The 27,144-nt window shown below is 40.1% G+C and overlaps 1 protein-coding gene across 4 annotated transcripts in view; it reads left to right on the forward strand.

Moving 5' to 3' along the window:
* Positions 1–27,144, forward strand: part of rxfp2a (relaxin family peptide receptor 2a) — a 140,007-nt gene that overhangs the window by 102,856 nt on the left and 10,007 nt on the right. For all 4 annotated transcript variants that reach the window (XM_073914193.1, XM_073914192.1, XM_068223827.2 and 1 more), the window contains 6 exon segments: positions 2,738–2,809; positions 6,030–6,101; positions 6,255–6,326; positions 14,678–14,749; positions 14,844–14,915; positions 15,029–15,258. In XM_073914193.1, coding sequence (XP_073770294.1) covers positions 2,738–2,809; positions 6,030–6,101; positions 6,255–6,326; positions 14,678–14,749; positions 14,844–14,915; positions 15,029–15,258 — 590 coding nt within the window.

Consider the following 27,144-nt stretch of genomic DNA (forward strand, 5'->3'; position numbering starts at 1 on the left):
TAAGCAAAATCCCTCATATTGTACAGCAGAATTTTCTAGACCTTTTGGTTTCTGTTGAACCCAAATGAAGATATTTTAAAGAATGTTGTAAACTTGTAGTCATTAAAATCTACAGTAAAAAAAAAAGAAAATACCCTTTTCACTATTCTGTTTTTTTTTAGTCATCAAATTTGGGTAAACTACTATTTTAGTCTTTGAACGAGATAAATTTTTTCCTCAAATAACAAAAGAAAAGCTTGTTTGCCAACATTTTTTAAAATACCTTCTTTTTTGTTCAACAAAGTAGCAAATTAAAAAGGTTTGGAACAAGTGAAGGAAGAGTAAATGATGACTGATTTTTTTATTTTATTTTTAGATTACCTATACCAATGCTTCAGGATCTGAGGCTTGTTCATCATGCTTTGTAAATTCATCTTGGCATAAACATATTTTCGCTAAGTTTGTTTAGAACTGTTCTTTTTATGAAAAATATACTTTATCATGCAGACCTAATTCACCTAATTACCTAATTTAACTGTTCAACCAACCAACCAACCATCCAATCAACCAACCAACCAATCAAATAAACCGTCCAACCAACCAACCATTAAACCAACCAACCAACCAGCCATCCAACCAGCCATCCAACCCACCATCCAACCAACCAACCAACCAACCAACCAACCAACCAACCAACCATTTAACCAACCAGCCATCCAACCAATCGCCCAACCAACCAGCCGTCCAACCAACCATCCAACCAACCAACCAACCATTCAACCAACCAGCCATCCAACCAATCGCCCAACCAACCAGCCGTCCAACCAACCAACCAACCATTTAACCAACCAGCCATCCAACCAATCGCCCAACCAACCAGCCGTCCAACCAACCTACTATTCAACCAACCAGCCATCCAACCAATCGCCCAAACAACCAGCCGACCAACCAACTGTTCAACTAACCAACCAACCAACCAGCCATCCAACTAACCATCTTACCAACCATCCATCCAACCAACCAACCAGCCATTCAACCAACCAGCCATCCAACCAATCGCCCAACCAACCAGCCGTGCAACCAATGAACTAACCATCCAACCAATCGCCCAGCCAACCAACCAACCAACCAACCAACCAACCAACCAACCAATCAATCAACTAACCAACCGTCCAACAAACAAACCCAGCAACTGTCTAGCCAACCAAACAAACCAACCAACCAATCGTCCAACAAACCAACTATTCACCAACTGTCCAACCAACCAGCCGACCAACCAACTGTCCAACGAACCGTCCAACCAATCAATCATCCAGTCAACTATCAACCAACCAACCACCCAACAATCGAATCAACCATTAACCAACCAACCGTTCAACCAACCAACAATCGAATCAACCGTTAATCAACCAACCAACCAACCAACCAACCAACCAACCAACCAACCAACCAACCAACCAACCAACCAACCGTCAAACAAACCAACTGTTCAACCAACTGTCCAACCAACCAGCTGACCAACCAACTGTCTAAACAACCAACCAGCCATTCAACCAACCAACCGTCCAACAAACCAACTGTTCAACCAACTGTCCAACCAACCAGCCATTCAACCAACCAACCAACCAACCGTCCAACAAACCAACAGTTCAACCAACCGTCCAACCAACCAACCAACCAACCGTCCAACAAACCAACTGTTCAACCAACTGTCCAACCAACCAGCCAACCAACCAACTGTCCAACCAACCAGCCATTCAACCAACCGTCCAACAAACCAACAGTTCAATCAACTGTCCAACCAACCAGCCGGCCAACCAACTGTCCAACCAACCAACCAGCCATTCAACCAACCGTCCAACCAACCAACCAGCCATTCGACCAACCGTCCAACCAACCATCTTCCCAACCATCCAACCAACCAACAAACAAACTGTTCAACCAACCAACCAACCAATCAACCAACCAACCATCCAGTCCAGTCCAGTCCAGCTTACAGCAGTCTTTATAGACCAGATTCTTTGTAGACCATTAGCCCAACAATAATATGTGCCTAAGAAAATGCATGTCATTCCCTGCAATGATGCTTTCCTCAGTGTTGCCACTTCAGAAATAATAGTCTAGATCCGCCCTGGGCCAGGTTAAGATGTTTAGTCAAAGGTCTGACTACAACTCCATTGACTGTTAATATGCATCTTCAGTTAACAATAAAAAAACTCCCTGTATCAGTGCCAAATGTGTCATTTGAGCATTTCTAAGCATTTTTCCCTCTATAATGAGCACTTTGGACTCATTTTCAGGTTTTCCGTGAGCAATGTGCACCGTAATTATAGTCAGCACAGAAATAGATGGACAATGGCCATCCGCCGGGGCAGTGTGATTTTTGACGTTTTACCTGTTCAAGCAGACTCACTCATGCTGTGATACTCGCGCCGCTGAATGACAATTTGCCATCTGCTAGTCCAGCCTGACAGTTCTGAGAGAAAGACTTTCAGCAGCACTATCAAAGTCAGTCACGTCCTCTTGCCAGATGAATGAATCCAGCATGGGGCTTCACGAGGCTCACTGATTATTCATGTAGTTGTCATGCACCTATGGCTCTTGATCAAATTTATATTTGTTGTTGCAGGCACAGCTGTGGGATGAGTTTTCCCGGTCATCGGCACAGTTTTTTTTTTTCAACTTGTATCCACGAGTTTTTATTTGTTAAATTTACTGCTATTTTATTGTGTTTTTCTGGGCTTGCTTTTCTTTGCAGGGACTTTGCGGAGAATGACGTTGAGTTGCTGAATTATTCCACTCTGATGACATGCACAGAGCTCACAGTGCTGTAAGTTTTTTATTTTATTAATTTTTTTACATTTTATTTATTTATTCTTTAAAACATTGTAAAATCAGATTATTTTTTGTTTACACGATGGCTTTGCGTACATGGATCGCTGCATCACAATTTATAAAGGCAACGTGGCAGTGAGTTTGATTTAATAGTTTGTTTATCTGAATGCAGTGCAGATGTTTGTTTTTAGTTTATGATGTCGCTCTTGGATCTCAGGCATGTTTTTTTTTTCCTTTTAAATCTTTCGTTTATTATCTCTTAAGGGAAATGCTTGTACTTGGTTAGTAATGAGGATGTGAGTGCATTGTGTGTGAGGAAAAAAATACTTTGGTTTTGTGGAGCATGTATTCAGGCTGTCGAAATTGTTATTTAGAAATCATAATTATAAAAACATAATGATTATTATGTAATCATAAGAATATAGTTGTCATATTTGCTGTTGAAGGCAAAATGATTACCTTTTGAGAATTTTTTTTAAATATTTCCCACAAGTTTAAGAGTTTATTATTTTATTTTATTTTATATTTTTTAGCATTTTTAACATAACAGTTTTAATAACTAATTTCTATAAATTTTTTTGTGTTTGTCATGAGGACAGAACATAGTATTTTACTGGTTATTTTGCAAGATACTAGTGTTCCGTTTAATGTGTAATTTAGGGTGCTTTCACACTTGTTCCAAATGCCTGGTCCGAACCCAAGCTCAGTTGCCCCCGCCTTGGCTTTTTTGTGTTCACACTGTTTTTTTCTTTCTGAACACTTATACGCTTGCGCCATCAAGCTGCTATTTTGTGTACAGCTGTTGCTAGGTGGCGGCAACAAAAGCAAAGCCCCAAAATAGAGACGTATGCATATCACAGTCATTCTACTTTTACTGAAACTTTTGGCTTTCTTACCAAAACCAAATTACAAAGAGCCACTTACGTCTATTTGCAGAAAAAAAAATATTAAAAACGTTCGCCAAGGAAGCTGATACACAGGCATACAGACATGAATGAACATTATAAAACTAAAGTTTGTTGTACTGTTGGCGGTTCACTTGTGTTTTTTGCCACGATTGCATTCATATCAAAAGTGAACCGGTCCAGAGTTCACACAAACCATACTCCAGACCACCTCTTTCAGGCGGACTTGGGTATGGTTTACGGGTGTGCACCCAAGTTCAAAGGATAGCGTTCACACTTGATAAACGTACCGAACTCTGATGACAAATGAACTCGGTTGCGGACCAAAAGTGCTAGTGTGAAAGCACTCTTAAAGGCTTAACTACTGTAGGCTAATTAGGTTTCAAGTCAGGTTAATTAGGCAAGTCATTGGACAGCAGTGAAATATTCTGTAGCCAATCGGTAAAAGATTTTTTTAAGGGCTAATAATATTGAAAAAATATTTTAAAATATTTTTATACATAAATTATTTAAAATATTGCCTTCAACTATACAAACATACTAAATTAATAGTAAGGAAAAACTACAAAGAACTAATTCTTTTGAAATGGTCTGTGATTGTGATATTCATGGTGGCACAGTGGCTTAGTGGTTAGCACTATCGTCTCACAGCAAGAAGGTTGCTGGTTCGAGTTCTGACAGAGCCAGTTGGCATTTATTTGTGGAGTTTGCAGGTTTTCTCCATCTTGCCGTGGTTTTCCTTTGTGTTCTATGTTTCACCTCAGTCAAAAAGTGAAGTGAGCGTAAAGTGAGTTGAATGAACTAAATTGGCCGTAGTGTGTGAGTTTGTGTTTAAATGGGTGTTTCCTAGTAATGAGTTGTGGCTGGAAGGGCATCCGCTGCGTAAAACATTTGTTGGAATAGTTGGCAGTTCTTTCCGCTGTGGTGGCCCATGATAAATAAGGAACTAAGCGGAAGGAAAATTATTGAATGAATATGATATGCATTCAAGCATGTTTATGGTGTCATACTTTTTTATTAAGAGCATTATTATAACTATAATAGCTATGTGTATTTTTGTGGTTATTGATTTCACCAACAGGTGCTCCAGTTTTCCCTACAGTCCAAAGACATGCAGTATAGGTGAATTGAATAAGCTAAATTGGGCGTAGTTTCATGTGTATTGTGTGTGAATGCAAGAGTGTATGGGTGTTTCCCAGTGTTGTGTTGTGGCTGAAAGGGCATTCTCTGTGTTAAACATATGCTGGATAAGTTGGCGGTTCAATAATCAGACGCCTGTTTAATAAAGGGACTAAGCTGGAAAGAAAACAAATGTATGAATGATCTCGCCAACCATTTAAAGTTGAGTTTCAAATAATTTGCTAATTTTTACCAGAAATTGTTTTGTTTAGAAAATAGTTTTTTTAATTTTAAATGATTGGACATTTTGCATTTTAACAGAGCAGACTTTACAGTCGCCATGTTCCTGGTACAGATTGAGAAACACAAATCTGTTGACGTTTGTGATTTTGGACCAAAGCCTACCATTTGTCTGAAGACAACTGCAATTCAAGGATGAAATGTTGGCTGTTTTCTCACGCAGCTTCCATCTGCCAATCCTTTTAGCGGAAACTCTGGTTTGACAGATTGGTTTGACAGACTTTCTATTTTCCTTCTCCATTCGCATAAAATTAATAGAGTTTGTCGCAACTGATTATATCACTTGAAGAAAAAGCTATTGATCTGGGGTTCTGTTTAGACTTCTGTCACTTTTTCACTGTTTAATCTCCGCCAATTATCAACGAGCGACTAGTTTTTGATGATTCCAATCCCAATTTGTCTGAGAGCACCTGTGAATTTGACTCCTTTGCAGCCGCGGTCCTGTTTTCGACCTGAAAGAGTTGAAAGCAGACCGTCTCCCAGGAACAGTGCGATGATGGAGAGATTTTGTCAGTGTCATTGTTGCCTTGTGCAAAAAGACTGACGTCTCTGACAGCAGCAACAATACCCCTTCCAGGCATTTTCTCCAGGCTCTATTATGTTTATTATTAAGACATTCTGTTTTGAAATAGATGTGCAGAAGTGTTAGACATATCTCTAAATGAGACTTTGAGGGAGAGATGGGTATCTCCGCAAATAGAGGGTCAGCTTGCCCTTACCGGAAAAAATAAGTTGGAAAATGTGGTAGGATTTCGTTATGGCTGTTTCACAGGGCAGTGGCTGTTCTTTCAGGTTTTTCATACAACTTTTCTTTCTTTTTTCTTTTCTTTTTTTTTTTTTGCTCTCATTGGAAAGTAACATTAAGTTTCTGTCTTTTTTTTTAAAACCCAGAACATTTCATGACAATAATATCAAGACCCTTCCAGAAAACACCTTTCATTCTCTTGGATCACTGGCTGAACTGTGAGTACCTCAGTGCATAATCTGAAATCGTGTATGATTGCATGATTTGAGAAATAATAACAGTTATTCAAACATTCTGCATGTACATCTTTTTATACACATGGATTTCACTCGTCTGATTGATTGTGTGTGTTTTTCTTTCTTGATTTTCAGAGATCTGTCCTGCAACAGGATTTCCAAACTTCCTAAAAACACTTTCAAGAGTTTGAAATATCTGAAGAAATTGTGAGTAATGCAAATGTCAGTCACACATTTTAAACTGTTGAAGTAGTCGATGTATGCTATTAGTTACTTTACTTAAAAAAGTGAGTAAACCCATTGACTCAAAACAACATTATTTGTTGTTTGTTTAAACTACTTATTTAAAATGAGCTGAAACAACGCAATTCTTCAGGTTTCATTGGGACAACTTAATTGTTTTATGTTCATTCCACCTAAATTACTAAAAACTAATAAGTTAACTTCCGTCATATTGTCCCAAAACAAATCGATTGTGTGGAACCCAGTATTTTTTAGTGTTTCCTTAAAAGCTACAAGTTGATTTTATTTAAATGTGCTGTGTGTAATTGATTCTTATGTAATTTTACTCTTCTAAAGCATACAAATACCATTATATGTTTGCAGATATTTAAGAAACAAGCTAAGTGAACATTCTTGTTTATCTGAAAAACAATGCTAAAGTCAGATATTCTGCTTTGAAAATGTGCTTTCCGTGCCAGAACATCTGCTTTGTTTTGGTCCGTTAACCCGCCCCCTGCCAGTTTAGCCAATTATATTACAGCACCACGAGTTGCCTTGGTGGAAAACAGCATATTTCATTCATTCAGTTATGAAGGCTCTCAGAGTAGGAGTCCATGACCGAAATGTAACCTCTGGTGGAAAGTAGCAGACTCTGAAATGAGACACAGATTCAGAGTTCCTCATGAGGTGGTTATTAATTAGCAAATAATATCAATATTGCGAACGGAAACATTAGGTGAGCAGGTTACATTGTAACCCCATGTCCTAACATCACGCTACCTGACGAGATTTTCAGTCATAAGCAATTTGGTTGTTTGCACCAGACGATATTACATTACAACAGAAAATTTAATTCAGCCATTCAGAAGAACAGAGTAGTGCACTCACTGCACTCTGACAAAATGGTAAGGTTTAAAATCTAATTAATACATATTACACCTCTTTAACATTGTAAAATGTCCATGCTGAATCACTGATACATGTTGGTTTACACCAGTCACAGTTCTAAAGTCAAATTTCTAGCTAATTTCAGTAAAATGGCAATAAATTGTATGTAAAATTACATTCAAACTCGTATTTTTAGCATTTAACACTAAATAAAGCACAAAAGGTTTACCTTAGGTTTTCATTGTCAGTTTTCTGTTTTTCAGCCGCTAGAAATAGAAGCCGTTTATAAATATAAATTTCAGGTGTTGGTTTGGACAAAATCGCGTGCTGTTGCTTTTATTTAGAACACAGTTTAAATCAGCCTTAAGACTTGATCGTAAGGCACACTCCTAGGAGTTAGACAAACTCCTCTACAATTTGGCAACCTGTGTGCATGCGTGCGTGCATGCGTGTGTGTGTTTTTAACCAGAAATGCAATACCTAATTCAACCACTGAGTGTCAAATGCGGCAACTTTAAAATAAGCCAGTAAACCCATTGACTTAACTTGTATAATTATGCACATAGCTTGTTTATTTAACAATAATAAGGCAATAAGTTTACTTTCTTTTTTAGGTCAACTAATTGGTTTTTACAGTGCATGTAATAAACTCTAAAATATGCAATACATCACACTTGAAAATAATTGGCTTTAGTTATTTTAGTCAAAAAGAGGGGAAAAATCTGTCCTTTATTCAGTATCCCTCATGTCTTTCCAAAAACGTTAAAGTGTTATTTCTTCCATGGAACAAACAAGTCTGCAATTGGAAACTGTCAGCTCCTAAAAAATAAAAGTCTCCTTTGAAGCCATATGATAGCTTTTAGCAAAGAACAAACTTAAATTTTAACTCATCTGTGGTGCACGTCTGTATTCATTAAAGATGTTGTATTGGCATTATTAGTGCCAAAAATACAGATGGCCTTCAGAAGTCTGGGGATATAGCAAATGAGCGTTTCATGTTCTGTTTGGATCTTGAACAGCTTCTGGTAACCATCAACCAGATGGTTATAGCAACTCTCTAAAAGGGTCATAAATTAAGAAATCAAATTTGCATGGATCTTTTGTCAGATGAGAAGTCTTTTCACTATTGGCTCTGTTTATATAGGGTATTAAGGTGCTTGTTTGGTTGATGAGATCTCTAGTTCATACACTTTGTGTTTTAATCTCTTTTATGTCCACTTTTTGCTGAAGAGATGTATAAATGGGCTGGCATGTGCACAGTATGAGTCTTTTCTAATCTTTAGGTTTAATACTGTGAAATAAGCTTGCACGATTTGCATATGAATATGAAAAGAAACAATGGAAAACAATAGAGAGAGCAGGGGCTTTTGCTTCTGCCCTGGTAGCCACAAAACTATGCCAAAACGCAGTGGGTTTGTGTTAGAATCAGAACATAAGGCTTTTTCAGAATTAGGTCAGTAAGCAGAGATTGGACTTTTGTGACTGTTTGAACACATTCAGACTGTGTTTATAAGACTGTCATAAAACCTTTGTAACCAAGACATGACAGGTCTTGAATATGAATGAGATTTTGTGCATGCTTATGACAACTGTCATTAAGCGACATTGCTATGTTATGACAACTTGACATAACCAAATACACCACAATCTGTCTGTGTCTTTGTTATGACAACTTGACATTACCAAGACAGCATAACTTGTCATAAATTTGTCGTAAGCATGAATTTTACAAGGACATTAATACTGCCATGCATTTTGTAAGTTTCATTAATATGAAATAATAATCAGTGGCGCAGTGGGTAGCACGTTCGCCTCACAGCAAGAAGGTCGCTGGGTCGCTGGTTCGATCCTCGGCTCAGTTGGCGTTTCTGTGTGGAGTTTGCATGTTCTCCCTGCGTTCGCGTGGGTTTCTTCCGGGTGCTCCGGTTTCCCCCACAGTCCAAAGACATGCGGTACAGGTGAATTGGGTAGGCTAAATTGTCCGTAGTGTATGAGTGTGTGTGTGTGTGTATGGAAGGGCATCCGCTGTGTAAAAACTTGCTGGATAAGTTGGCGGTTCATTCCGCTGTGGCGACCCCAGATTAATAAAGGGACTAAGCCGACAAGAAAATGAATGAATAAATGTCATTATATATTAATGACACTGTTATGAAATTATTTGACAGAGTATTGACACTTTTACTGATGCATTTTAATGACAAATTAGTTCTGTTTCACTTAAGAAGTGATGAGAAAAATATTCATGACACAGTTATAATGGCCTCATAACAATTATGTTTATGACAGATTTATGACAAGTCATGTTCTCCTGATAATGTCAAGTTGTCATGACTAAAGCCTGTTTCACACTGCAAGCGCAAGCCGCGCATGGGCAGAGCGTGTTTTTTAGGCGTCCATGTTAACAGATTAGAGCTTTCACACCACACACAGAAGCAGAGTGTCAGCACGAGGCGTGAGCATAGCTGAAGCAGCAGTGCCACAATAGTTTCGGCGCTGGGTCTATTTTTGCCACGCTGCTCATGCTCAAATTAAGTGAAATTGTAAATTGGTAAGGACCAAAAACACATTGAATGACATTAAAAGGTAGCAATTTTACCCAATAAATGCAGCGATAACGTCCACTGATTTATATATAGTCAATTAAATTAACTTAAAATATTAAAAACGGCAGCAAATATGTATTTAGGCCTGAACTACAAAACCAAAGATAAAACAATTTTAGAATCAGTTTTGCATGAGAGGGGAAAAAGAAAGTGGCCGCTTAAGATTGCTATTTAAGTGAGTTGAAGTCCATAGCGAAGTGTATCGTGGGTAGTGTAGTTCGACAAGCATGCTGGATGATGTGAGCTCGCTGTGTGCAGTGCAGCTGAAGCAGAGGAAGAAAGTTTTATTCGGCTTTGTTTTATGTTTACTCAAGTTAATTCACCCGGGAGCTGTTTGCACTGTGAACCTGACAACACGAAAATGAGTAAAAGAAGGGCATGCATTGATTACTTTTGTCCGTCACATCCTTTGCACGAGCATGAATTACCCAGCTGTTACTCTGCAGCTGGATATTGCTGAAGCGGAGAAAGTAACATTAGTTTGGTCATGTATAAATATTATTATAATTAGGCCTGACAATCAGAAAAAAAAATGACATGAGATCACAGGCGATTGTCTTCTGAGTGCACCAGAGATGAATGACACTCCTCATAGATCCTGAGACGCATACAGTACTGTATGATCTATATAATTTGTAAAATAAAGACTTGCAGGTTAAGGAAACAGCATAGGAGGAAGTTGGTGGCCTTAGTTAGAGCTGGGAGGCCTTGGTGCAGATGAAAAGTTTTTAAAAAAAGTGTATTTGTATATAGAGAGAGAGATAGGTAACTAGATAGAATAGACAGAGATATATTGATCTGCACAGCAGCTGCCAGAGAGCTGCGTGCTGCAGACGCAGTTGGTGTGAAAGGCAAACGCCTGCGTGCTGCTTCTGCTCTCCATAAACGCTGCACACACGCTGCTCACGTCCTGCTTTTTCTTGCGGTGTGAAACAGGCATAAGACAAAGACATGTTGTGGTCTCAAGCAATGTCATTTTTGCCTTTAAAATGACATAACTGTGGAAACACACTTAACCACAATTGTCATGAGCATGCCTAAAATCACCTTCATATACATTTAATGTCATATCATGACTATAAAGGTGTCTCCCTTTCAAGTAAAGTGTTACCACACATTAAACCAATATAAAAGTCTATAAAAGTCAAATGTGTATTTGACTACTTTTGGAAGTGGTCAAAAGTGAACACTCTAAAAGTACTTTAGACCCAGTTTACTGCTGAATGTTACATGTTACATTTTAGCTTAGCAAACTGTAAGTTTCATAAATCTCATTGTTAGCAAAAAAAAAAACTCCTCTCCTTAAATCCAAGCTGCCAAAAGGACTTGTTTTGTATTTTATAGCAGTATAAAAAATATGAAATAACACATACCTTATTCAACATTGCCGCTTTAGCTACACCCATTGCACTGTAGTTGTAGTCTTATTCAATTTGTGCAATATATCAATACTTTTTTTAAGAGGCAATATCTTCAATATATACTATAGGTTGATGGGAGCATTTCTGAAAAAAGCAGAGAACGTTGAGTGAGCTGCCAAGGGGAAAGTGCATAATCCCTAGTGTGTCTTAAACTTAAGTCATGCTTTATATCACAGGCTTTAAAATATCCCATAAGATAAAGTTTTGGCTCTGATATTATCTCTGACAGATACTGTACATATGCTGCTGACATGCACTAAGCTACTTATCTAATGTGTTTGAGATGTGGTATTTTCCTCAGTGCAAAACCATCTGTAAATATTTGGAAGTTATGAAAATATTTCTATTTTGCTGTCAGCGTGCATGAGCGCCTGTATATGAAACAAACTTCAGTGAACGAGTACAGCCATGTTTTTTTGAACCAGACAGGCCGATCTCAGTAATATATGTGTGTAAAACTTCTGACTTATACTCTAAATGTACTTTTTGCTAAAGCATTGGCAAAACTTTGCTAAAACATTACATAAGTGTATTATATGTAGGCTTTTAAACCCACAATTGTATTTAAATGACATCGGTAACTGTGTCATGTACAGTATAATGATGTTTCATAGACAAATTTTACCTCTGCTTTACATAAATATTATTTTGTTTTTAGGTTATAATGTTACAATGTCATGTGATTCACTCATAGCATTTAATATGGAGTTTTGTTCATTCAACAACTTAAATGTAAAAAATAATGAAATAATTATTTAATTTTTTTATCCAGATATTAAAACGATAATTAGATAATATTAAGACACAATTACTAGTCCTCCTGTCAAATTTTAAAGTCTCAAGTTTTTCAAAGTCTTTTTTAATTATTTTAAGTGATTCTTAACAGAGAGAATATTTTTAACACATTTTAAACACAATAGTTTTAATCACTAATTTCTAATAACTAATTTTTTTTGTCTATGCCGTGATGACAGCACATAATATGTTACTAGTTATTTTGCAAGACACTTGTATTGAGCTTAACATCATACTTAAAATCATAATTAGGTTAATTAGGCAAGTGATTGAACAACAATGGTTTGTTCTGTACCCCTCCGCCCAAAGAAATAAGACTACCTCTAGAGGAAAAATATACTGTAGCAAGAAATACTGCGCAAAATGTTCCTTGCTCTGTTAAATGTCACTTGGGAAATAATTGAAAAACTATTTAAATTTTACAGCAGGGCTAATAATCATATATATCCCAGTTCAGCTCAAAAGTACAAAGATATGGCATGTATTTCTCTGCCCTATACGTTTAAGTACAAATGAGAAACCTAAACAGCAGAACTGATACCCTGTTATAAAATTAACATTTACCCTCAAGTCCTGAATATGAGTGCAACATGGGTAGAGTTAAAACAAACAGAAGTCTAAAATAGAAATGGCAAAAATATGTAATAAAGCAAGAGAATACACAAGAGAATAGAAATCATCAAGCTAACACAAACAAAGTGAAGTAAACAGATTCAATAAAGGAGCTAAACTGAAACAGCTGAACTGAAGAATTAGCTTATAAATATAAAAGGAGACTCACTATAAGTGGGAAACTAGGACAAACTAAATTAAACTAAACATAACTGATAGCGGCATTACTTTTTTTAAAACAAATTGAGATAGAAAATAGTGTATTAATGGTGTACACTGTTAACAATTTCCTGTATAATCTACAGTAACTTACTGGCAGCAGTTCACCAGTAACTTACTGTAAATCAAAAAATACTGTATTACCAGTAACAGCACCATTTGTCTTGCTGTATATGTATTTACAGTATTGTACATCCTTACTGTAAAATATACAGTAATTTTCATAATGCATTTTTAAAATACAGTAACATACTGCATAACTGTCCTACTGTAGTAACTTACCGGCAGCAATTTACCAGTAACTTACTGTAAATCAATTACGGCAAAAATACTGTATTTACATTCACAGCACCATATATATTGCTGTACATGTATGTACAATATTGTATATATTTACTGAAAAGTATACAATAACTTTCACAGTGCAACTTTAAAATAAAGTAACATACTGCATAACTGTCCTACTTTAGTAACTTACTGGCAGCAGTTCGCCAGTAACTTACTGTAAATCAGTTACAACAAAAATACTGTATTTACATTCACAGCACCATTTATCTTGCTGTATGTATTTACAGTATCATATACATTTACTGTATATATACAGTAATTTTCATAATGCAACTTTAAAATACAGTAGCACACTGCATAACTGTCCTACATTAGTAACTAATTGGCAGCAGTTCGCCAGTAACTTACTGTAAATTAAATACTGTATTTATATTTACAGCACCATTTTCTTGCTGTATTTGAATATACAGTATTGTATATCTTTACTGTAAAATATACAGTAATTATTACAATGAATCTTTAAAATACAGTAACATACTGAAAAACTGTCCTGCTGCAGTAGCTAACTGGCAGCAGTTCGCCAGCAACTTACTGTAAATCAATTACTGTGTTTACATTTACAGCACCATTATATTACTGTACATATATTTACAGTATTGTATATCTTTACTGTAAATATACAGTAATTTTCACAATGCAACTTTAAAATACAGTAACACACTGCATAACTGTCCTACATTAGTAACTAATTGGCAGCAGTTCGCCAGTAACTTACTGTAAATTAATTACTGTATTTATATTTACAGCACCATTATCTTGCTGTATTTGTATATACAGTATTGTATATCTTTACTGTAAAATATACAATAATTATTACAATTCAACTTTAAAATAAAGTAACATACTGCATAACTGTCCTACTGTAGTAACTTACCGGCCGCAGTTCACCAGTAACTTACTGTAAATCAATTACAACATATATATTGTATTTGCATTTACAGCACCATTTATCTTGCAGTTTATGTATTTACAGTATTGTATATCTTTACTGTAAAATATACAGTAATTTTTATAATGCCGCTTTAAAATGCAGTAAAATACTGCATAACTGACCTACTGTAGTAACTTACTGGCAGCAGTTTGCTAGTAACTTACTGTAAATCAATTACAGCAAAAATACCGTATTTATTTTCACAGCACAATTTATCATGCTGTATTTGTATTGACAGTATTGTATATCTTTACTGTAAATATGCAGTAATTTTCATAATGCAACTTTAAAATACAGTAACATACTGCAAAACTCTACTACTGTAAAATAGAGTTCATGTAACAATGTATTATCGTAAATCATTAACAGTTTTGCTGATATTCTAAGTAAATATTTAAAAAGCACTTCTTGACCCCTTTATAAAAAATCAAATAACATTATATTTGGACTATGAAGGTCAAAAAGTATAATTCCACCATTTACTGATCAAATTTCATGTAATTTTTATTCCATTTGCAGGAACATATCCCACAATCCTTTGCTCCATATTCACACCGGGCACTTCGATCACCTGGTGCAGCTTCAGTCTCTGTAAGTGCCAGCCATGCAGGTTTAAAAAAGAATGCGTTTTAAGAGCCTATTAGTAGGTGTCACATGAAATACAGCCCTCATTTGTGTTTAACAGGAGTCTGGAGGGCATTGAAATTCCTAATATAACCACCAAGATGTTTCTTCCGATGGGGAATCTGTCCCACATGTACGTATTCTCTCACTGGGTGGTTTGTGCATTATTACGCATACGCCGGATGCTCAGCTTGTAATTCACCATTTGTGTGTGTTTTGTTTAAGTGTTATTATTATTTTTTGTAGATATTTTAAAGACTTTCAGTACTGTTCCTATGCGCCACATGTACGGAAATGCAAACCTAACACCGATGGGATTTCGTCAGTGGAAGACCTGTTAGCCAGCCTGGTTCTGCGGGTGTCTGTGTGGGTTATGGCCTTCATCACATGCTTTGGGAATCTCTTTGTTATCGGGATGCGCTCTTTCATTAGAGCCGAGAACAATCTGCATGCAGCCTGCATCAAAGTCCTCTGCTGTGAGTACTGCTGAAACTATTCTTGATATTCAATTGAGACATACACCGCGTGACCTGAAATATTAATCCTGTGAAATGATCAGAGGTATCAATAGTTATGAAAACAGCTTCAGTAACCAGATTTCATTATGTTTGTTATAAAAATATTGCAGTAGTACTGAGATAAAGAAGGTTCCCCTTCGGTTGGGGAACTTCAGTGCCATGAATGGGAGGATTCGGATCAGAAGCCGCTTATCTGGAGAGTATTGAACGGGCCAATAAATGAAATTAATTGGCAGCGTAAGCTTGCGCAGGTGTGCGACATCTGCAATTATCTCAGCATATAAGCACACCTGAAGCCAGCAGACGCCATCCTTTTCGCTTCAGATCCTTTCTGAGTGAGTCGATGAGGGTTCCTCTTGCTGATCAGCACTTCAGAGCGAACGAGTGTGTCTCCCGGTCCAGAGTGGGTCTTCGCGGTGGCAGACGGTCGAGCTGGGTTACTCCCTTGTCTGCGGTTCTTTGGGTCCGGTCCTCCAGAGCGGTGCGTATAGTTGCAACTTTCCTAAAAGAGCAACACAGTCGTGCAGCACGTCCTTTTCAGGATGGCGCTCCGACTGTGCGTTTCTGGATGCGGGGGTTTCCTGTCTCCGGATGGTGGACACGATCACTGCATTGCATGTTTGGGGGTCCAGCATGTTAATGCGGTGCTCGCGGGCGGTTCATGTCGTCATTGCGATGCCATGACCGTTGCACAGCTAAGATCGCGGCTAACTTTCGCAAGAGAGCGAGCCACCCCAGTTGCCTCCTGTTCTAAAAAAAGCAGCGGGCGCTCGGGCAGATCTGAGGGTTTCAGCGGGAGCTAATCCGCCGCCCACGGGCTCGCGGACCTCTCGCTCCTCACGGCGCTCCATCCAAGCTTCGGGTGGTGAGAGTGATCCGTCTAACCAGATGGTAGCTCTCACACTCGCTGACACCGGAGATCAGATGTCCTCCGCGGCATCGGAGGGTGGGCTTTCACTGTCCGACGAAGATCCGGACCCGCTCGCCCCCTCCGGGCAGGTGAGCGCTGTCAAATCGGATCCTGAAGCGGACATGTTAGCCGTGCTTTCCCGGGCTGCTTCGGCCGTGGGGTTGGAGATGGTTTATCCCCCAGCTCCGCGGCCGGACCGACTAGATGGGTGCTACGTAGAGGACCAGAAGGCGAAGCCTTCGAAGCCTCTCGTCCCCTTCTTCCCGGAAGTGCACAGTAGGCTCACGCAGTCCTGGAGGGCACCTTTCTCTGCCCGTGCTGCGAGTGCCTCCGCCCTCACCGCCCTTGACGGCGGAGCTGCCAGGGGGTATGAGGCGATCCCGTCAGTGGAGCGCGCTATCGCGGTCAATCTTTGTCCGCGCGGCGCCTCTACGTGGCGGGGTTTGCCCCGCCTCCCGTCCAAAGCCTGTAGGTTGTCTGCCTCCCTCGGAGCCAGAGCTTATAAGGCTGCGGGCCAGGCTGCTTCTGCTTTGCACGCGATGGCCACCTACCAGCGCTACCAAGCGCAGGCGCTGGCCGAGCTGCACGAGGGCGGGTCCAACCCAAGCTTATTACATGAGCTGCGCACCGCGACCGACTATGCTCTTCGGACTACTAAGTCCGCCGCGTGTGCGCTGGGGAGGACGATGTCCACACTTGTGGTTCAGGAACGCCACCTCTGGCTAAACCTGGCCGATATGCGCGACGTTGACAAAGTTCGCTTTCTTGACTCGCCCATATCCCAGGCTGGCCTGTTCGGCGACACCGTCGGTGAATTCACCCAGGAATTCAAGGCGGTGAAAGAGCAGTCGGATGCGATGGGCAATGTCATCTATCGGCGTGGCCGTAAGCCCGCTCCGCCCGCCGAGCCATCCACCTCCGCTGTTCCTCGCCGAGGGCGCCCGCCAATGAGTGCTGCCCCGCCCCCGCCTGCGCCTCCGGCCAAGCGGGCGCGGCGTTCACCTCAAAAGCAGGCAGCCCCTCCTGCCCAGGGCGCCGTTAAGTCCGGTAAACGGACCGCGAAGCGTCCCTGAGACAGGCCATCCGGAGAAGAGGAAACTTGCTCTTTCCCCGCTGGAGGGCGGGGCCCCGATAACAACGGTACTTTTCAGTGCCACCAAAACATCAGTAAAAGAGCACTTTTTCCCTTCCCCGGATGTGACTGCACGAGTTCTGCCAATCCGGGACGCGCTGCCTTCCGGCTCGCAGACTCTACGTGCTTCGCCAGTGGCTCACGAGCGCTGGGGGGACAGTCTCCCTTCCCTCAGCCCTCCAGCCCCCTCTCCGGAGTCAGGGTGCGGAGCCAGAGCGAATCGCTCTCCTCCAGCTTTTCCGCGGGACCCTCGTGCTTCCCGGATCAGCACACCCACTCCGCGCTGCCCCACCGCTGGTACGTCAGCGATTGTAGCGATGACTCCATTAGCGAGGGCTCTGCCTGCCTGGTTAGCGCGGGCCAGCCCCTCGCGGTGGCTCATACGCACAATCAGACTCGGTTACGCGATTCAGTTCGCGAAACGGCCCCCCAAGTTTACGGGCGTGTATTTCTCCAGGGTCAACCCCCTGTCCGCCCCTGTCTTGCGAGAGGAGATTGCTGCCCTCCTGGCGAAGGGTGCAATCGAGCCGGTTCCTCCAGCCGAGATGGAGAGTGGGTTTTACAGCCCATACTTCATCGTACCCAAAAAGAGCGGTGGGTCACGGCCAATCCTAGATCTGCGCGTTTTGAACCGCTGTCTGCACAAGCTGCCGTTCAGAATGCTCACGCAGAGGCGCATTCTCCAATGCGTTCGTCCTCGGGATTGGTTTGCAGCCATAGACCTGAAGGACGCGTATTTCCATGTCTCCATTCTTCCACGCCACCGCCAATTTCTGCGGTTTGCGTTCGAGGGTCGAGCGTGGCAGTACAAGGTCCTCCCCTTCGGGCTCTCTCTGTCTCCGCGGGTCTTCACCAAACTCGCGGAGGGTGCCCTAGCGCCCCTTCGGCTCGCGGGCATTCGCATACTCAGTTATCTCGACGACTGGCTGATTTTAGCCCACTCGCGGGAGCAATTGATTATGCACAGGGACGAGGTGCTTCGGCATCTCCGCCTACTGGGGCTTCAGGTCAACCGAGAAAAGAGCAAACTCGCCCCCGTGCAGAGGATTTCTTTTCTCGGGATTGAGCTGGACTCGATCACCATGGTAGCGCACCTCTCCGAGGAACGCGCTCGCCTGTTGCTGAACTGTCTGAGGGAGCTCGACAGCAAACTAGTGGTCCCACTGAAGTTCTTTCAGAGGCTCCTGGGGCATATGGCATCCGCAGCCGCCGTCACGCCGCTCGGGTTGCTCCATATGAGACCACTTCAGCACTGGCTTCACGATCGGGTCCCCAGACGCGCATGGCACGCGGGCACACAGGTTACTGCACTGTGTCGCCGCGCCCTCAGCCCTTGGAACGACCCCTCGTTCCTACAGGCCGGTGTGCCTCTAGGACAGGCGTCCAGCCATGTTGTTGTTTCAACAGACGCTTCCAACACGGGTTGGGGGGCCGTGTGTCGCGGGCATGCGGCTACGGGCCTCTGGAAGGGTGCCCAGCTGCATTGGCATATCAATCGCCTAGAGCTGTTGGCAGTGTTCCTCGCTCTCCACCGCTTTTTACCGGTGCTGGAGCGGCAACACGTGCTGGTCAGGACGGACAGTACGGCGGCGGCGGCGTATATCAACCGCATGGGGGGTATGCGCTCTCGCCGCATGTCTCAGCTCGCCCGCCGTCTGCTCCTCTGGAGTCACCCGCGGCTGAAATCGCTGCGCGCCATTCACGTCCCAGGCACGCTCAATCGTGCAGCCGATGCGCTCTCACGACAGCTGTTACGCCCTGGAGAATGGAGACTCCACCCCGAGTCTGTTCAGCTGATATGGGCGCGATTCGGGGAGGCCCAGATCGATCTGTTTGCTTCCCCTGAGAACGCTCACTGCCAGTTGTTTTTTTCCCTGACCGAGGGCTCTCTCGGCACGGATGCACTGGCCCACAGCTGGCCTCGGGACATGCGCAAGTATGCGTTTCCCCCAGTGAGCCTGCTCGCGCAGTTTCTGTGCAAGGTCAGGGAGGACGAGGAACAGGTTCTGCTAGTTGCGCCCCTTTGGCCCAACCGGACCTGGATATCAGAGCTCTCACTCCTCGCGACGGCCCTCCCCTGGCGGATCCCTTTGAGAGAGGACCTACTCTCTCAGGGACAGGGCACCATCTGGCACCCTCGCCCCGATCTTTGGAACCTCCACGTGTGGTCCCTAGACGCGAGGAAGACTTAGGTAACCTACCGACTGCGGTGGTTAATACCATCACTCAGGCTAGAGCCCCCTCCACGAGGCGCGACTACGCCCTGAAGTGGAGTCTATTCACTGAATGGTGCGTCTCTCGCAGAGAAGACCCCCGAAATTGCCAGATTAGTGTTGTGCTCTCTTTCCTTAAAGAGAAGTTGGACAGCAGGCTGTCGCCCTCCACTCTCAAGGTTTACGTGGCCGCCATCTCCGCTTATCATAGCGCGGTAGCTGGCGGCACCGTGGGAAAGCATAACCTGGTCATCCAGTTCCTTAGGGGTGCTAGGCGAATTAATCCATCTCGCCCCCCTCTCATGCCCTCTTGGGATCTCGCCCTCGTTCTCACGAGTCTGCGATCCGATCCCTTTGAGTCACTCGAATCAGTATCTCTAAGATTTCTGTCCCTGAAGACAGCTCTGCTGGTTGCGTTGGCCTCCATCAAGAGGGTCGGGGACCTGGAGGCATTTTCGGTCAGTGACTCGTGCCTGGAATTCGGGCCGGATTACTCTCACGTTATCCTGAGACCCCGCCCCGGTTATGTGCCCAAGGTTCCTACCACCCCCTTTTAGAGATCAGGTAGTGAACCTGCAAGCGCTGCCCCCGGAGGAGGCAGACCCAGCCCTTTCTTTACTTTGTCCAGTTCGCGCTCTGCGCATTTATGTGGACCGTACTCAGAATTTTAGATCATCTGAGCAGCTCTTTGTCTGTTATGGCGGTCGGCAGCAGGGAAGTGCCGTATCGAAACAAAGATTATCCCACTGGATTGTGGATGCCATTTCACTCGCTTATTCGAGTCGAGGTCAGCCGTGTCCCCCGGGAGTACGTGCAAACTCCACTCGGAGCGTTGCATCCTCTTGGGCGCGTGCACGCGGCGCCTCTCTAACAGACATCTGTAGAGCTGCGGGCTGGGCGACACCCAACACATTTGCAAGGTTTTACAATCTGCGAGTGGAGCCGGTTTCCTCAAGGGTATTAGGTAACCCTTTGGTGATTGAGGAGACAACTCGGTAGGGTGTTGAAACACGCTTGCTGCGCCATTCTCCCTAACACGGAGGTACGTGCGCCTTTTTTATCTGTCAGTAAAGTTCCCCGTCAGGTGAGCCCTGCAGATTCCTCCGTGGCCCCCAGCACTGACTCAGCGGAGGAGTCACTTGCTGGCCCACTACGTTGTAGGTCTGCCCGCTGGTCAGCCCGCGTTTTGGGTATAGGTGCCTGCTATGCGTGATCCCCACTAGGCGATCCCATATGCTTATTCCGCCACGGTTAAGTCCCCCCCCTGGGCGGACCCGTGTCTTCCCTCTCCGCTAACCACTCTTTGCTATGCGTACTCCCCCTTTTTAGAGCTAGTCCATAGGTAAATTCTGCCATCTATCCCCCCCTTGGGTAACGGATGGCCTCCGCAGCGTCCTCCCTATCGGGATTGCACGCTTCCCAACGTACTGTCGTATTTCCTAGAATTATCTAGATGCTCACGACTTCCCAAAAAATATATCTAAATCCGTAAAACTTCTGTTGAAGTAGGATAAATTAGGGCCAGGGACACGTTGGAGGACCGCGCCCCCCATGATGTGGGTGCGTCACGCTTGCTTGACTATCTCCTCATCGGGGGTGTTGGTAAGGTGCAGTCATTATGGCGCTTTCCATATTCTCCCATTCATGGCACTGAAGTTCCCCAACCGAAGGGGAACGTTCGAGGTTACAGAAGTAACCCTTCGTTCCCCGAGGAGGGGAACGGAAGTGCCATATTCCGTCGCCATAATGACTGTCCCTTAGCTGTTTGAAAGTCTCTTCAGCTTAAAAGGATGGCGTCTGCTGGCTTCAGGTGTGCTTATATGCTGAGATAATTGCAGATGTCGCACATTTATTGGCCCGTTCAATACTCTCCAGATAAGCGGCTTCTGATCCGAATCCTCCCATTCATGGCACTTCCGTTCCCCTCCTCGGGGAACGAAGGGTTACTTCTGTAACCTCGAACGTTCGCAGTGGTGATCAAAATAAAGTAAACTAATAAAATAAAAAGTTAGCTCAACTTAAAATTGGACATCAAATTGCTGCATTGCAATTATATGAGTTGACTCAACTTTTAACCCAAGTACTGAGGTTGACTCGATTTACGTAGAGTCAACTCAAAAAAAAAAAACTGTGCAGCAAAATGCTTTACAATTTTAAGTTGAGTCAATGTTTTTTTTTACAGTTCATTTGGAAAATAACTTCGTCTTGAAGTAAGATTATGACAGCGATGTGATTGTGCTAATGAATAGCTGTTAAGTGGTGACAACTTCAGTAATATTACAAAATTTGTAATTGAATCATTTGTGCCTAATATGTATACACAAGAATGTTGCTGATTCGAGTCCCAGTTGGGCCAGTTGGCATTTCTGTGTGGAGTTTGCATGTTCTGCCCGTGTTGGTGTAGGTTTCCTCCGGATGCTCCGCTTTCCCCCTTTTTCCACAGTCCAAAGACATGCTCTGTAGGTCAATTGAAATAAGCAAAATTGGCTGTAGTGTATGAGGGAGTGTGAATGTGAGAGTGAATGGGTGTTTCTCAGTACTGGCTTATGGCTAGAAGAGCATCTGCTGCGTAAAACATATACTGAAATAGTTGGGCGGTTCATTCCGCTGTGGTGACCCCTGATAAATAAAGGACTAAGCTGAAGGAAAATGAATGAATGGATGAATCAATTAATGAATAAATAAATGAATAAATGAATGTACGCATACTATTCACGTGCTGATTTATTAAGGATGGTTGTACAGGCAAGACAAGGATAACACTTCCAACTGCTCACTTTAAGGATAAAAGACTCAGCCATGTATGTGTGAAAGTGTGGTGTATAAGCAATCCAGGTGATCAAATGAAAATGGGTTTAGCTGTAAGTTTGCTATTAGTGGTGATCTGGAACTGGTGTGATTGGTGTGCATGATGGGATATGTAGTCCATTTTAGTGATGTGTAGTTCGGGTTTGAGTGTTCTCCAGGAATCTGCAAAGGCTGGATTGTTGTTGATTGGGACATAAAGTAGCAATTGCATCCAAAATAAGAGTTTTATATTAACATGGTACATCTGGAAAAGTTGGCGGTCATTTCTCTGTGGCGACCCTTGAAAATTATTGGACTAAGCCTAAGGAAAATGAATGAATGAATGGAAGTATACTATATTATATTTATACTACAAATTTTTATATTTGCATTAAAGTATATATTTACATATAAAATATTTTATGAAATGCAAATTATATATAAAATGTAATTATTTAGCATATTTTTGCATTTTCATGAATTTTTGTTCATTAAATAATATTTAATATATTCGTTAATTATTTAATTTTATTCATTAATATGATATTGATTAGTGTTGTGTTTAAGTCAAAATTATTAGCCCCCTTTGAATTATTATTTTTTTATTTCTTTTATTTCCCAAATGATGTTTAACAGAGAAAGGAAATTTTCACAGTATGTTTGATAATATTTTTTCTTCTGGAGAAAGTCTTATTTGTTTTATTTCGGCTAGAATAAAAGTAGTTTAATTAAAAAAAAAAAAAAAGCATTTTAAGGTCAATAATATTAGCCCCTTTAAGCTATATTTTTTTTCGATAGTCTACTAAAATAAATCATCGTTATACAATAACTTGCCTAATTACCCTAACCTGTCTAGTTAACCTAATTAGCCTAGTTAAGCCTTTAAATGTCACTTTAAGCTGTATAAAAGTGTCTTGAAAAATATCTAGTCAAATATTATTTACTGTCATCATGGCAAAGATAAAATAAATCAGTTATTAAAAATGAGTTATTAAAACTATTATGTTTAGAAATGTGCTGAAAAAATAGGCTCTCTGTTAAACAGAAATCAAGGGAAAAAATAAACAGGGGCGATAATAATTCAGAGGGGCTAATAATTCTGCTAAAAATAACTGTATATAATTATAAAAATAAACAACAATTCTCAATAGATTGTTGTTGTTTTTTCTTAAAAGTAAAATATGCAAAGGAAAAGGACTTCAAGACTTCAGACTAATCAAAAATGACATTGCGTATAATTGTTAATCATTTCCATTTATTTTATGGAACCTGGAGTTAGTTAGCTTCACAAATACACACAGTGCAGTCATCTGTCTATAACAATCTCATAAAAGTCCACATGGCCAGAATTGAAATTGCTCCAAAAAAAAAAAAAAAAAGTTGGCTAGACATTCTACAATAGCAGAAACGAAGGATTTTCCTGGAAAGAAAGCATGCCCAGTAAGCCCTTCATGAATGGTCATATTAGAAGAAAGACCAGGGGTAACATTAAAGGGGAATTTATCAGAGTAACTGAAGCTGACAGTAAAGCCTATTATGATTCTCTTTGTTTTTGTGTATATACTTGTTCATGTTTGATTCTTTGTTATCGAATGTTTATTCATGCATCTATAATCCTGTTTAGAAAATGTCGTTTGTCTCATATTGAAGCTCGTTTGAACACTGTTCATTTTTAAAGAAAGTATTTAAAAGATAAAGTTACAGAGCGATCACTTTCTGATGTTCTGAGCAGTAAACATCTACTAATACTTTAGTTAATCTCTGACAGATGTATTTTTCCACATCAAGATGCTCCCTGATGGGGTTTTTTTTCCTTTTCAGTACTGAAGTACATATTTCATAGTACATATTTGCATGAAAATTGTGATTTCAGGCTTTTCCTGAGCATTCACAATGTGATGTGGAACTTGTGGAGATTTTATTGCTGGCCATCTGTCTTTTCTTCTATATGAACCATTTTTTGTTAAATACAAGTTATTAAGTGATGTTAAAAAAGGTAAAACTATCAATGATTAATATTAAACCAATTATAAAACTCATAATTTTATTTTATTTTATTTTGTATTATATTATATTATATTATATATTGATTCATTCAATTTCTTTTTGACTTAGTACCCTTATTAATCAGGGGTCGCCACAGCGGAAAGAACCGCCAACTTTTCCACCATATGTTTTACACAGCTGCAACCTAACACTGGGATTATATTATATTATATTATATTATATTATATTATATTATATTATATTATATTATATTATATTATATTATATTATATTATATTATATTATATTATATTATATTATATTATTTTATATTATATTATATAATATTATATTATATTGTATATATTATATTTTATTATATTAAATTATATTATACTATTATATTAGTATATTAATAACATTAGAAGAGATCAAATTAACATTGATATTAAATTCATTATTAATATGAATTATGACAAACTACTAAAAATATAAAAGTATATATATAATAGTGATTTTTTTTACTGTTGTTTGTGATTTAATTCGTTATATATTAAGTTATTTTATATACAATAATACTGTTTTTGCATTATATATTATTTATTTATCAAAAATATTTTCATGACATTTTTTCTTGTACATGTACATTTCGTACAGTTAAATTCAAAACTATTATTGGAATTTAAATAATTTTTCAAATTTCCCCTAGTGCTGTTTTTTTTTCAAATATTCAAAAAATTCTAAACACAATTTATTAACAATTGTATAATAACTAATTTGTAAATAAAAAAGTCAATATGACTGTAAAATTTTTCTAGTTATTTTGCTAGAAACTATTCAGCTTAAATGTCACCTCTTTTACCCCTTTTCCAAGATTTAAGATAAGTCTTTTCTTTCTGCAGAGTTTGTCTATAAATTTTCAGCTCAAAACACCCATCAGATTGTTTATTATACCTTTTAGAACACTTTAGAAATTTCTGCTTTAAACACAATGTAGCTGTTTTTGTGGCCTGTGCCTTTAATGCTGGTTCTCCCCGCCCACCGTTCCTCATCAGAGTGAGCCTCAGTCTCCGCCTTAGCTGCATCAGACAAACAGCAAAGTGACAGACATGAAAGAAGCAGATCTCACGTAATGTTTGTAAAAAAAAATACACCAAGAACTTTACTAATGATTATTATTTGATGTATTTGTTGTAGAATTAATATTAATTCAAGCCTTTCGATGAGTCACACGCAATATCGTTACAAAGTTCCCCCACGCACACACATACTGTCATCATGGCAAAGATAAAATAAATCAGTTATAAGAAATGAGTTATTAAAACTATTATGTCAGAATATTAAACAGAAATTGGAGGCGAAAAACAGGGGTGCTAATAATTCTCACTTCAACTGTATATGTTTTTAAATGTAGCTTCTTTTATTCCAATCAAACTAAGAGGGTTAGGGCTTTCTCCAGAAGACAAACATATCATAGAAAATACTGTGAAAAATATTCTTTCTCTGTTTAACAGCACTTGGGAAATATTTGAAACATTTTAATTTCACAGTAGGACTAACAATGTTATGTGATGTGTAAATAAAAGAGTGGAGATGTGATTCATAGTGTTATCAAATGATCTGCAGATACTAATCTCCTGTTGTGCGGTGCTGTGTCAGATGAAGGTCATCATGACCACAGAGGGTTGTTATAAGCCTCTACCGCATTCACAGTTTTCAGCGTCGCTGTCTGTACCCGCTCTGTTAATCTCAGCTACATCAGTGTGTTCAGATTTGGTTCTAGGTGAGAAAAAGTGCTCGGCCTTTACCTCCAGCTCTTAACTGGAGTAATATTGCTCACCTTCACAACACCGATCAATCAAAGATGACCTTTTAGCCAAGATTGTACGCAAGCCCATTTTTCCCATTAAAAGTATTCAGGCATATTAATGTGAAATTCAAACATACAATTGAAGACAAAATTATTAGTTAATTTTATTAAAGATTGTTCCCACGTGATAATTAATGTGGACAATATTTTATATAATAGTTTTAATAATTAATTTCTAACTGATTTCTTTTTTCTTTGCTATAATGACCAAAATATTTGTATTCAGCTTAATGAGCATTTTAAAGGCTTAACTATGTTAATTAGATTGCAAGTTATTGGAAAACAGTAGTTTGTTGTAGCCAATCCTCACCACCTCCTTAAAAGAAATCATAATAATGTTGACCTTTTAGTAATATTGAGCATTTTAAATTGTATAATTACAGTATATTATTTGTTTATAATTAATTATATTATTATTATACAGCCTATATAGCCACAGCTACATCACCCTGCAGCTCAAGACCTAAAGCTAAGCAGGGCTGGTCAGCACCTGAATGGGAGACCTAGGTTGCTGTTGGAAGGGTGTTGGAAGGCCAGCAGGGGCGCTCAATCTGCAATCTGTGTAAGTCCCAATGTCCCAGTATAGTGACGGAGACGCTATACTGTAAGTGAGCACCATCTATCGAATGAGACGACCCCTCTTGATTGTGAAGGGCTTAGGGTATATGGCCATACACAATAAATGCGCTATATAAGTACACATTACTTACTTACTATAGCCATTATATCATTATTATATAGGACAATAATTATTATAAAACATTATACTATATATATACATACATACATACATACATATATATATATATATATATATATATATATATATATATATATATATATATATATATATATATATATATATATATATATATATATATATATATATATACATACATACATATAAATATATCAATATATATATATATATATATATATATATATA

Source organism: Danio rerio, chromosome 10 (genome assembly GCF_049306965.1).
Source record: "Danio rerio strain Tuebingen ecotype United States chromosome 10, GRCz12tu, whole genome shotgun sequence".
Lineage (NCBI taxonomy): Eukaryota > Metazoa > Chordata > Actinopteri > Cypriniformes > Danionidae > Danio > Danio rerio.